Here is a 12,347-nt window from a genome sequence, read left to right as displayed (position 1 = left end):
AGTATATTAAACTTATCTTTAAACTTTCGAAACACCAAGCACTCGAAACACTTGAAACCAAAACGGCTTGTGGGCTTTAAAGTGGGCGTGGCAGTAATTGAATATAAATCTGCTATAAAACGCCCTTTCTAGCTTAGAAGGACATGGCCAGATAGACTCGGCCATTTGTCCTGATTAAGAATATATACTTAATCAATGCGTGAAAGGTGAAAACATGTTGCCACGATCATCGACACCCAAATTTAAATAAAGCTGTCACTAAAGCACAAGCAGTACATGGCATTTGGGACTATCTCCACACAAAGTGCGTGACAATTTTTTATTGAATGAGTCGCCGTCATCGCTCAGTGCCACAGCTTATCCACCGAATCTCGGACAGCTTCCTGTCCAGATAGCAAAGGTTACAGCAACGCATCTAGTCGTCAGTGAAAATGTGCGGCCAGTATGAGTTGGCCCATAAAGAATGTCTGATGTGCAGTTCCCCAAAAACACCCCACTCGCATATTTTCATTTATGCCACAATTCTGGCTGAGGATGAGCGCGTTATCGGCTTAGAGAAACGAGCGGAAAAGATACTAACTATAAAGCTGTCGCCGCGCAATCTACGCAAATGGCACTGGGCTTATCTGGTGGCTTTCCGAAATCGGCCGAATATCACGTAGCCGCAGAGTCTGCACTCCGCACTTTGTGAGCATCTAATTGACGCGTCGGGTGGCGCTATCAATAGACTGAATCCGGGCAATCGAAGCATCTGCATCTATACATCTATCGGCTGTGACAAACTTCGCAGAATGCCGATGCCAAGCGTGTTTATCGCGCAATTTGATGTCTGCAGAATTTGGGGTCCGATAAAGCCGCCAACTCGAGCTACCATGAATTTTTCACTTTGCATGAATTTGGACGCGTGCCTCCGGTGTCATATAAAAGACCCGGACGCATCTCGAGTTGCATTGACTTTCAGAACTGACTCAGAACTGCAAGAACATGGCCGGGAGAAGGGTGATTGGTCTCAGTTTTGGAATACTCTTACTTGCGGTGCTGGCGACTGCTGGCCAGGATCGGCTGAGCATGCTCTGCTCCGACGACGACACTCCTGCCTGCGCCCGGAGTCGTGAGAATGGAATGTACTTCTTATTTGCCAACGAGTGTGACCTGCGGAAGGCCCAGCGGGGCAACCTCATGAGCGGCCCTCTATGTGAGTAATAAAATAATATAATAAAATAATGCTTTGATTTATTTTGACAATATTTTGATTTGTTTATAAGTAATCAAGATTTTTTCAGAAACGTTGAGGAATAGTTTATTATCAACTGACCGCTTGTTATATATTATATTCCGTTTAGATGACGTTACCCTCCGCTTCTGCTTTCCCAGCTGCGAGTTCGAGTGCAGCTCCAGATATCAGCCAGTTTGTGGGATCAGCTCGCGGACGGGGGAACGGAGGACCTTCGGGAGTCGCTGCATGATGCTGCGCGCCGCTTGCATCTCCCGCTCGGATTGGATGGTCCACCGCTGGGGAGTGTGTCCCAAGGCCAACACGGTGCCCCGGGGCAGTCAAAAGCCGGCTATGCCTGTGCCCTGCACCAGGGTCTATCGACCTGTGTGCGCCATGTACGCGGGGGTCAAGTCCACCTTCTCCAACGAGTGCCTGGTGAACGCGGAGAACATCAAGACCCAGAGAAGTGAGTTCTATTAAAGCAATTGCCAAGTCCCAAGAAGTGCGTTTACGAAAAGCAAAAATGTAGCTAATACCGCCTTATATTGTAACGAGATGCGATAAAAGAAACCATAAATTTGCGCGATTTTCCACACAGACTGGCACATCGTTTCCGAGGGCCTTTGTGGCGAGGACAGCACCAAGATGAAGCACAGTCGCAAGCAGAAGCCGAAGGCCAAGCCCAAGTCGGATGCGGAGCGCACCAAGCGGAGCCACAGAGGCAGCAGGTTGTCCACTCAGGCGGAAGACTTCCAGATACCGGAGGACGCCGTGGAGATCTACGCTCCCTCGACCTTTCACACGCAGTTCATCAGCCAGTCGGGCGCCATGGAGAAGAGCTACTCGCTGCCCGCCAGGAAGCCCTACGTGGTGGTCCCTCCTAAATCGAAGTCCCGAATCTCCACGAAATCCTGCGTTTTCGGCAATCAGCCCGTTTGCGGGAACCTAAGGGGCCAGAGCCGCACCTTCTCCAACGTGTGTGAGCTCATGGAGTTCAGCCAAAAAGTCGGAAATGGTAAGTGTATCTTTAAAGTCACCTGCAAAAAGTGGCTAAGACATTCAATTTTAAACTTTACAGTCTTTCAAAGCCATGTTTAGAGCTACTATAATGCTACTATATAGTATCTGCCTCCAAAATGGGTTATAGGGCTTAATATTTCCTAAACCTAATAACAGACCATGTACTAATTGTTGGATTTTCCATAGCATGGACCATTTCCCATGACGGAGCCTGCCGCCGCTGCGATAAGACTTGCCCCACAGTGTATCAACCTATATGTGCCACCCGGAATGGCATCAACCACACCATCGTCAACGAGTGCTATTTGGAACGAGTGCGCTGCAAGGATCCCAAAAGCAGTAAGTTTGTTAGGCACATTTTTGAGGCATTATTCAAGTATCGCAAGTATCTTCCAGCTTGGAAGCTATCCCACCATGGTGAGTGCGCCAAGCCAGTCGGCAGAACACCAAATGTGTATTCCACTGTTAAACGCCGCCCAACGTCTTTGGTGCCAAGTGTTTTGTATGGGAAAAGTACCACCACACCAAGGAACCGCTTCAGGAAACCAGAGCGTAGCTCCACAACCGCAAGGACTCCAACCCCAACATCCCGGCGACGGCTCCTGGCGAAGACAGACGGACAGACGGCCACTTCGCCTTCCCTGGAAGCCAATAATCGCAAAATACGCAAAATTGAGCTAGCCGCTGAAAGATTCGCGGATTTCAGTGCGTCAGGCGGTTCAAATTACCTGAGCTCTATGGAAAATGCTTCCTGGTCCTCAAACGACAATTGGCTGGTGCGCAAAACTCTCGAAAATGTCAAGGGCTTGTTTGGCAAGAAGCCCACTTCCTTTAAGAAGGCGCATGCTGAGAAGTTCCCACTGTCCTATTGGATTGTCCCACCAAGGCAAGCCAGTGCTACCAGCACCACCGCAGCTGCACCACCAGCTGCACCACCAGCTGCACCACCAGCTAAACTACCAGCTATTCTCAGCATGGCCTCCACGGAGCTACTGAATTTTGATTTGGGAGACACTGCCAGCGCTCACGAAGAAGATGAGCACGAACTGATGCCTATGCTGACCACCAAATCGGGCACCACCTCAACCACACCGGAGTCCAGCACCAATGCAGCGCCCCACAGCAGCGATCCTTCAACCACTGACCTGCCCACCAGCGTTGACATTGCCTCCTCCTCGGCGGAAACGGCCACTGAAGATTCCACCACCGATTTCGAAGAAACGACTGACCCAACGGGCTTAACTGCCAGCCACCCTTCCAGCACCTCAGCTGCACCACAATCTTCGACCACCGAGGCCGACGAGTTTAACAGCCAAACCACGGGGATTGAGTCCACAACTACCGCGGCCTCCGACGAGCTGTCCACGAGCACTTTGAATGCTGACTACGCGGCGGATGAGTCCTTTTCCGAGTCCAGTGGCCAGACCTCCATCTATGGGCTCGACAAGAACTCCTTGATCATGAGGTTGCTCCGCGCCCGAAGCAGCCAAAATGTGCTCATCTAGTTAGGTACCTCTGTTAAACATAAATTTAAGTTGTTAACTGCTTACGTTCCCTATAAATACAAGACTTATATATACTTGCGTTCTATCCAAGGGGTTTCAAGGGTTTGACTTTTATAGCAATTGATTTAAAAACAATTACTGCTCTGGAACTTTGCAGACATTTCGTCTTCTTGTCCAGAGATCGCCAGGGTGTCTTCGTTTAGGCCTTCTTGTGGTCTGTATCATTTGCTAGGGTGTCGTATCTATCATTCAATACTAAATTTCGACCGGGTTAATACTTAGAGAAAACTGGCGCTGGCCACTAAAATGGGCATTATTAATCGCAAGTATTTATTTATTTATGGCTCCCAAAATTTCAATACAGACGGATGTTTATATCGAACAGAATATGCTATTTCTTACATGATACACAGAAACATATATTCAGCAAATACAATTTCTTCTGTGGCTACTAGCGGAAGCTAGTTGGTCCATGTATTTAATCGGATCCTATTTGTTGTAGCTTTTTAATTGTTTGATTGAGAACGCATGTAATTGGAGGGTAAAAAAATTTTTGAAAGGTTTTAATCTTGATATCTGTATAATATATATTCTAACGGCTGGCGCAGACACGAAAGGACCGACCGACATGCACTGAAAACGGCTGTTAATTCTGATTATCTTTTTTTGTATCTTTATTAAAACGCTTTGTATTATATGAATAAATGTTATATGAATATAACGATCGTTAGTCTGTACAATGTGTATCACAGTTTGGATTCAAACCTACAGTTCTACTCAAAGCCTTTTCCATTTAGCGGCGACTAGCACCTTGCATACCTTACGTTAGGACGCAGCGACCATTACACATTCTACATTGTGTGCCTATCGCCATCTTGCGGAAGCAGACAGAAGCACGTGGCAAGTGTCGCCTCTTGTACAGGTAGATGGCGGTACTGATTTTACATGTTGCTTACATGTTGTTTACATACAGTCGAATTCGGCTCGATTTTAAACTATACACATACATTTCATTTACGTGCGTACTTATTAATAAAACCACCTTTATGTAGTTTTTCCTTCAATAGCATTCGAATTCGCTTTTTGGATAATAATACAAAATCAGTTTAATTTTCATTTCTAGTCACCTGTGTAATGAAAACTGACTTATTTACTAAAAACTAAACAACTAATAAATATTTGCAAAAGAAGCAAAAAATATATTGCAAAAATTAAACATAAAAAATTGGATACCAAATAATAACAATATATGGTTTAAATTAGTAAAACTACGATAAAGTTTTCAATAAATTGTTGTATGGCAGCTATATAATACAGTCGAAATTATATGTTGTCGAATAACTGGTGCATATCGAATTCGAAAACAGAGAAGGTAAACTTCTGAACATTTTTTCCGATTATTCCTATGGCAGCTATAAGATATAGTAGTCTGATTCAGATATACTATCTGAAACAGAAAGTTGGGAAAGGTGTAGTTTGCGAAGAAGCGGACGGACGGACGTGGCCATTTCAACTCGACTACTGCTACTGGTCAGGAATATGTATATTTTTTATGGTTGCAAATATGTCCTTCACTGGGAACAAAACTATTTGTATCGTTTAATGTGGAAAGATCAGTATGGCTTATCTGGTAAATTTTTAAAATCTAGCCAAAGAGCAGTTTGCTGACACTAAGAGGTGCCTACCTTCTTACCACAAGCTATTTTGTGTAAAAAAATCTCAATTATAAAGGATTTATATCGGATTCTTTCTTTATGTTTTATTAATTCTGTAAAATAATATGGAACTTTCATTTCGCTCACGATATAATTACCCGCATTTCATCCAATTGAGCTCTAAATTTAATAGTGACACTAAAAGAGACTTGCTATCTATGTTTCAAGTTACGTACTTTTTTATCTTCAAATTTGTGTCCGGATAAAGGCAAATTGAAGGTGGTTAAGGAAACTGCATTTCGTTTAGAGATATGCACTAAAACGGCCTAGCACCAAGCCGATCCGGCATCAGCACCCGAACGGAAATTTCACTATCAAACTGGTCAAGGCCATAACCACGTCTTTACGACCCAGGTCTGTCTGATGGCCAAGTCAGCATGGCCAGTGGCACCTTGACAATTATCGGCCCATCCGGCCGCCTGCACGGGCAGGCAAATGGTCCAAAAATCTTGGCACATCGGATTTTCTTAATTGCCTGGCAATTTGGTCTCGGTTTCAGCCTCTCACCGCCTTTGTTAATTTCTCGTAAAAGTCGTTTCGGGCCGTGGATTGTGGTGCAAATCCGAAATCCTCCAAATACCCGCACGTTTGCGTGCTCCTTGTGATTTAATATGTAGGCATCAAATGGGGCAGGCAGTGGGGTAGGCTTTTGGTAATTATTGTTAGCCGCTTGCCGGCAAAATATCTGCGATCCTGGCTCAAACACGATGTTTACACTAAATTGGCGCTTGGCAACCGAAAACTTTCTTCGCAGCTGTGTGGGCCGATGCATTCTAGTCTATTGATTCCGGCCGGGGGCCACTCAGCCGATTACCTCACTCTCACTAAATGCGAACCCATATGGTGGCCACCCATCAGCATGCAGCCATCATCCAATCAATCTCAGTGCGAGTGGTGTCAATCAGCGCCGCTCGAGAATTCGACGCAAAAAGAGTCGACAAGCTGCGCCAATTGTTACTTTCACTAGTCCATAATGCAACAGGGGCAATGCATCTCCATCCCCGACAACAACAACTTTCGCATCTCGCGTCTGCGGCTTGGTAATTAAGACGGTCACAGCTCCATCTCCAGCTCCAGCTCCATCTCCAAGTAGTCATTTATTCCCAGGCCGCGAGCACTGGAGTAGCTGAAGTATGCAAATTGCACGATGCAATAGCCACCCGGTGCATGGCTAGCTTAAGTCCGCATAAATGCACATTTGCACTTATTCTGATTGGCATCGTTGGCCCGAACGACCACTGCAACTGGCACTGCTGGTGGCGCCAGGCCAGCGTAATTGTATCGGGGCACGGAACGCGATTCACTTTCGATGGCCGGCTTTCATTGGGACTCATACTCACACTCGCACGCAGCGGGAAGGCGGTCAATTGGCGGTTGCCTGGCTTCATAATCCCGCGACAATGCGTTTAAATTTGTTGTCTATCGAGCGCTGATCAGCGATCGCAGATTGCAGCTAGCAGATCGCGGATCGCTGACCCAGAAACTTTCAGTGGCAGTGGCATTGGCATTGGCGGCAGGAATTGCGATTCCGGTGCATGCCCCAAGCTCGTACGCCATGCTCCACACCACATGCTCCAGCTAGACGAGCACTGGCTGCACAAAACCAGTAGAGTTGGCCTGTGGTTGCGGCTGCGCGATAAAAGGAGCAGCAAGCACCTCTCGGTTGCCATTTGCCAGTCGTCCATTCAGCCGTGCGGTGCTGTCCCAGTGATCTCGTAGTCATCCCGCGTTACATCAAATCCGAATCCGAGTCCGAGTCCGAATCCCAGCTCCGACCACAAACATGCTGCTGTGTCGCGTTGTGCTGGCACTGCTGCTGCTGGTGCTGCTCCACTACTGCCAGGCGAAGGATGCAGGGGAAACCACGCAGCGTGGAACGGCTCCGGTCTCCCTGGCTGAGAGCATGGCCAGATCGGCAGGATCGCAGCTCGTCCAAGGCGACCCCTTCATCGCGCGCAACCAGAAGCAGTGCTTCGAGACGCGCAGTCTGGTGTCCTGCATCAAGTACAAGGCCAGCAAGCTGATCTGGAAGCTGGCCACCAACAGCTTGGGCTTCTTCCCCAGCGAGTACGGGCGCGATCTGGCCGAGGAGCGAGGCCGCTGGCTGAGATTAGTCCAGCTGGGCGAGCCAGCCGACGAGGTGGTCGTGTTTAACGACGCCAAGAGCTTGGAAGGTGGGTCCGCGCAATCGAAAGTTGTTTTCGGGCAAATCCGCAGCTCGAATCTCCCAGTTTGGGGTGCCAGGGGCGACGGGTACTATAATTGATCACCTGTGCCTGGTCAGTATCCACAGCGAATGGATAACACGCAGCGGATGTTTACGGTCCATCCGGCTGTTAATTAATTTGAAGAATTATTGCCTCTTGTATTTGCATTTCTCGAGCCTCTAATTGACCGGGCTCTTTGTTTGTTTTGCAGGTGACAGCGAACTGACCATGATTCTCAAGTTCCTGAAGAGGGCCGTGGAGACCTTTGGACGAAACCATGGACTGCAGCTGAGACTGAACAGCGAGGGCGGAGCGAGAGTCATGGAGGAGTCAGGTGGGTGTCACCGAAAGCTGCCAGTTACAGCTCAAATATAATGCAGATGCACCACCCTCAGAAGCCAGACTGAAGCGCAAGAAGAAGAAGTGGCTTATCATCCTGCCCCTCGTCATCCTAATGAAGATCGCGCACCTGAAGATGACTCTGGTCAGCCTGCTGATGGGCGTGCTGGGCATGAACGTGCTGCTGGTGGGCGGCGTGGGCTGGCTGATCCACTACCTTAAGTACAAGACGATGTGCAAGATCCACCCGCACCTGGTGCAGACGCACTCGCACGTCTACGAGTCGGACCCCACGGACTACTCCCAGTTCGTGGGCAGCAGCAGCTACTCCAACTCGTACTCCCCGTACAGCTCCGGATCGGGCGCTCCTCACGAGATCGGGGGCAACAGCTACAGCAAGGACTGGGCCCAGAGCAAGGCCTATAACGCGCACAACTTTCTGGACACGATCAGCAAGCGGATACAGTAGGGAATCCGAGGACCCAAATGGATAGTGCCAACATACCGAAACCTAGTAAATTGTTACTCGTCGCCGTCATCGCGCCATTAGCTTAGGTAATTTATTTGTATCCTAATAAAGGTATTTATTTTTTTAATGGGCAACCTACACCTGGAGTTTTAATAAAAATAGGTTTCAAAACAATATTAAAACAGGTTCCGAGTAAGATTGATTACATATTGAATAGTAACCAATTTATTCTGATTTCAAAAACGCATATTTAATGCAACGAGATTTCTGTTTCATTCAGACAGCCGTGTTAAAGAATGCAACGGCAGCAAAACGCGCAGTCACAATGTAAACATGTATATACTAACAAATCCTATTTATATGTACTACTTAAACATATATTGGCGGTTTTGTTTAGATTTCCTGCATGCGCTGTCACCAATTTAAAAATCTTCCCTGAGATGATTTCCCCGCAGGCCCAACGGATTTACCAGCGCAAACAATTCTCGTACAGGCATAAAGCAATTTGTTTATGGCGAAAGCAAACAAGCACTTCCACACAGACACCACTGGCCAAAAAAAAAAACCAAATAAAAATGAAAACAAAAGCGTGTGAGCCGCGTTGGGCTCTAGTGTTTACCCGGTTCTTATCAGTGGCATTGCCTTTGTTTACCAAACAATGGGGATTTGCCTTCCGAGAAGCCATTTCAATTTGGGCGAATCAATACGCCTACCAACTCCAAATTCTCGGACCGAAGTCTGAAAATTTAATTGTTCCAGAGTGCGTTTACAGGGAAGTTTAACGGAAATGTGAAAAAGTTTAGTTTGCGATTTAATGACCGACACACTAAATATTTTTAAAATACTTGATTGCTACAACCACCGCGTTCATCATGGCGAAAGTAAAGTATAGTTGGTCGTGCTTGCAGCTGGTCAGCTTAAATTGGTTTAAGATTTTATTTACGACTCCGTACTTATAAGCTACTTTAGCAAGTGGGGCTTGTGCGATTTAGATAAATTCATTTTACAACGAATTATGGCAAAAAGGCCAGCCACTTCTGTTCCAGATACGTGAGGTTTTTGTTATCATCTAATAAACGAGCCATACCTTGTGCGAAATTGTGAGAAAAACGTCTGCAGAGGCTCCTGATTTATATTTCCCACTATTTTGATTTTTGCAATTGGGTAAAAGTAAATTGAGGTTATAAGAAATACACTTATACTTATTTTTACGAGGCTGAGAGCTAATGAGGTGTACGAGTATATTAATGATTTAATTATACGTTGCTTGTAAAATAAGAGGGTATACTAGATTAGTTGAATGTTGAAAGTATGTTGAATGCAGAAGGAAGCGTTTTCGACCATCTAAAGTATTTATATTCTTGATCAGGATCACTAGCCAAGTTGATCTGATCATGTCCGTCTGTCCGTATAAACGCCTCGATCTCAGGAACTATAAAAGCTAGAAAGTTGAGATTAGGCATAGTAACATAGACGCAGAGCCATTTTTCCAATGTTTCCATGTTTCCAATGTTTTCCATGTTTCCAAATGTTGCGATGCCCACTCTAACGCCTTCATGAACCCAAAACTGCCACAAACTCTTGCGATTTGTTTCGTTATTTTTGGAGTTTTTATAAGTCTTGTAAATTTCTGTAGATTTGTGAAACACGGCCACTGTAACGCCCACAAGCCGCCCAAAACTGCTAAAGTTTTTTTAAATTTTGTCCCATTTTATTATTTTTTTCCCCGAATTTCGACCGATATTTCAGAAAAGGTTGAATTTTCTCGTTTGCACTTCCGCTAGACGAGTAACGGGTATCTGATAGTTCATTCTCTCTTGTTTTCATTTTAATTTTTATTGTTTTTGCTTCACTGAAATATATGTAGCACTACCTACGTATTTTATGCATTAAACCACAATGAATGACGTCCTTATTTTCAGCAGTATCGATTCATATGCTACAACGATGTCCATTAATAACCTGGTCGTTTGCAAGCACAATGAAATATGTGTTGGCTTCCCATATAGATTTATTTGTTATTTTTGCATTTTGTTTATGCCGCAGGCGATTCTTCTTCTGCTAGACCCCAGCTGGGCCAATATAGAAATGCTATGTTCGGCGTCCTTTTTTCCGATGTTTACCAGCTTCTTATCAGGGCCTGCCTTTGTTTGCCGTACAATTTGGTCCGCACTCCCAAGAAACTATGCCGATTGTTTGGCCAGCCAACTACGCACGTCCCGTAATCAATTGGTTTAATGCCAGTTAAGTCCCCATCGGGCCAACTGGCTGATATCTGCTGCAACACATGTAAATGATTTAGCCGGGCAAATATCAGTGCGCACATTCATCTGTTTGCTCTTATTTATGGCCCGATGGTATAATGCAAAGCCCACAAAAGGCTAGCAACTGTCTAATATATGTGTCGAATAATAACACAAATGGAAAGTGGTGAGCAATGGAATTTATGAGCTTATTTGTTAAATGAACCTCGGGTGACTGGAGTCAAGTCACTTAATGCAACTGTGACGTTCGTACAAATGATCAGGGTACTAGCCAAAATCTCTTTGTGCTGGAAATTTAAATTAGTTTTGGGTTATTTCTCAACTACGATGGTCCATTTGACCAGATATACCGATATGAACAGAAATATTGAGGCAGTTCCTCATTAACTTGCGTTGCAAATCGCAATTTGAAGCATCCTGCATCACAAACTCTGAGCAAAGCTATGATTACTGGTGTAAATATAAATTGACCACTTCATTAATATTATGGGAGTGAAAACTAGTCTGCATGGTCTGTATAGTCTGGTGTTTTGCTATCAAAATAAAAAAAGCATCCATGATTATAACGAACATAGATGATAGCCTTTGTTCTGGAACATGTACACATAACTTAGTTTGCTAATGAAATAAATACTTTAAACAGTTCGCAGCGGGACATTGGGTTTTTTTTTGCATTTAGCCAGATAAAGGATCTACCTAATAACACAGGACTGCACTCTCGGTTTTATGGACAGAGTTAAGGTATACAATCCAGTAATTATTCCAGGTTGTGTACGGACTTAACTCATTTTGCGGAAATATAAACGCCTCCAGATGCTGCAAGCTCAAACTGTTGAACCAGTGATCATGCTTCCCAGCTAGCTACAGAGAATTACATCCCAAGAGCCCTTAAGAGTTCCACAAGGATGAGCAGCGACGTGTCCAGAAAGTCTGCGCCATGCCAGCTACAGAGGTGGGTGTGATGACTCGTATCTATGTGGACCTTCAACAGGGAATGGAGCCGAGCAAAAGCAGTTCTACATCCTACGAACCTGAAGAAACCAATGGCGACAAGTTGGAAAAGTTGCTTGTTGGTCGATTGCTAGACTACCAGCAATAGTTCCAGTATCATGATGCTGGGAAACTACAATTATTTCCATTTCAGCAATTGCCTTTGCCAGCCGTTGATTCGCACTACTTTCTGAACTACCAACATCTAGCGGATGGGGCAAGAAATCGGGTCTTTTTGAGCATTATCGCACAACGGTTCATCTTCCACCTCTCAGGAATATGAACTTCAGATTGCAGGCCATATGAGTAAGTATTGTGAAACTAATCAATGTCTGGCATAACTCAAACCTATACCATTTACTCGGTTTTTTTCCCCCTTGTATAATCTTCGCATAATTTACAATGAAGCTTAAGAGACCTCAGACCTCTCAAGTCCTTCGTTACTAGATATCGGTTTATGCCAGTTAACTGGTGATTATAAATGCAATTTCTAGCCATTCTCGATACTAACTGTTTTGGTATCTTTTTTTTCATATACATATCAATATCTATCAATACTACGTAGTCATTCTGAATGTGTGTTGCAGTATGCTTCTATTGTGGTGCCTATTTATTTTATTGT

The 12,347-nt window shown here is 45.1% G+C and overlaps 2 protein-coding genes across 2 annotated transcripts; both read left to right on the top strand.

The window, feature by feature from the left end:
- The first annotated feature begins 955 nt into the window (after positions 1-955).
- On the top strand, positions 956-3,814 carry LOC6552947. Its single transcript, XM_001978999.3, has 5 exons — positions 956-1,195; positions 1,344-1,682; positions 1,815-2,231; positions 2,423-2,575; positions 2,633-3,814. The coding sequence occupies exons 1-5, from the start codon at positions 985-987 to the stop codon at positions 3,739-3,741; spliced, it is 2,229 nt and encodes a 742-aa protein (XP_001979035.1). The 5' UTR covers positions 956-984; the 3' UTR covers positions 3,742-3,814.
- Positions 3,815-7,099: 3,285 nt separating this feature from the next.
- LOC6552948 lies at positions 7,100-8,605 on the top strand. Its single transcript, XM_001979000.3, has 3 exons — positions 7,100-7,630; positions 7,875-7,997; positions 8,059-8,605. The coding sequence occupies exons 1-3, from the start codon at positions 7,240-7,242 to the stop codon at positions 8,469-8,471; spliced, it is 927 nt and encodes a 308-aa protein (XP_001979036.1). The 5' UTR covers positions 7,100-7,239; the 3' UTR covers positions 8,472-8,605.
- The last annotated feature ends 3,742 nt before the right edge of the window (positions 8,606-12,347 follow it).

Source organism: Drosophila erecta, unplaced genomic scaffold (genome assembly GCF_003286155.1).
Source record: "Drosophila erecta strain 14021-0224.00,06,07 unplaced genomic scaffold, DereRS2 tig00000000-arrow-pilon, whole genome shotgun sequence".
Classification (NCBI taxonomy): Eukaryota; Metazoa; Arthropoda; class Insecta; order Diptera; family Drosophilidae; genus Drosophila; species Drosophila erecta.
This window is presented reverse-complemented; position numbering and strand designations above follow the sequence as displayed.

Coding starts and splice junctions, on each gene's coding strand:
- LOC6552947 (XM_001978999.3), top strand. CDS start 985: ATGGCCGGGAGAAGGGTGATTGGTCTCAGTTTTGGAATACTCTTACTT. Junction 1,196..1,343: donor CCTCATGAGCGGCCCTCTAT/GTGAGTAATAAA, acceptor TATTCCGTTTAG/ATGACGTTACCCTCCGCTTC. Junction 2,576..2,632: donor CTGCAAGGATCCCAAAAGCA/GTAAGTTTGTTA, acceptor AGTATCTTCCAG/CTTGGAAGCTATCCCACCAT.
- LOC6552948 (XM_001979000.3), top strand. CDS start 7,240: ATGCTGCTGTGTCGCGTTGTGCTGGCACTGCTGCTGCTGGTGCTGCTC. Junction 7,631..7,874: donor CGACGCCAAGAGCTTGGAAG/GTGGGTCCGCGC, acceptor TTTGTTTTGCAG/GTGACAGCGAACTGACCATG. Junction 7,998..8,058: donor GAGAGTCATGGAGGAGTCAG/GTGGGTGTCACC, acceptor CACCACCCTCAG/AAGCCAGACTGAAGCGCAAG.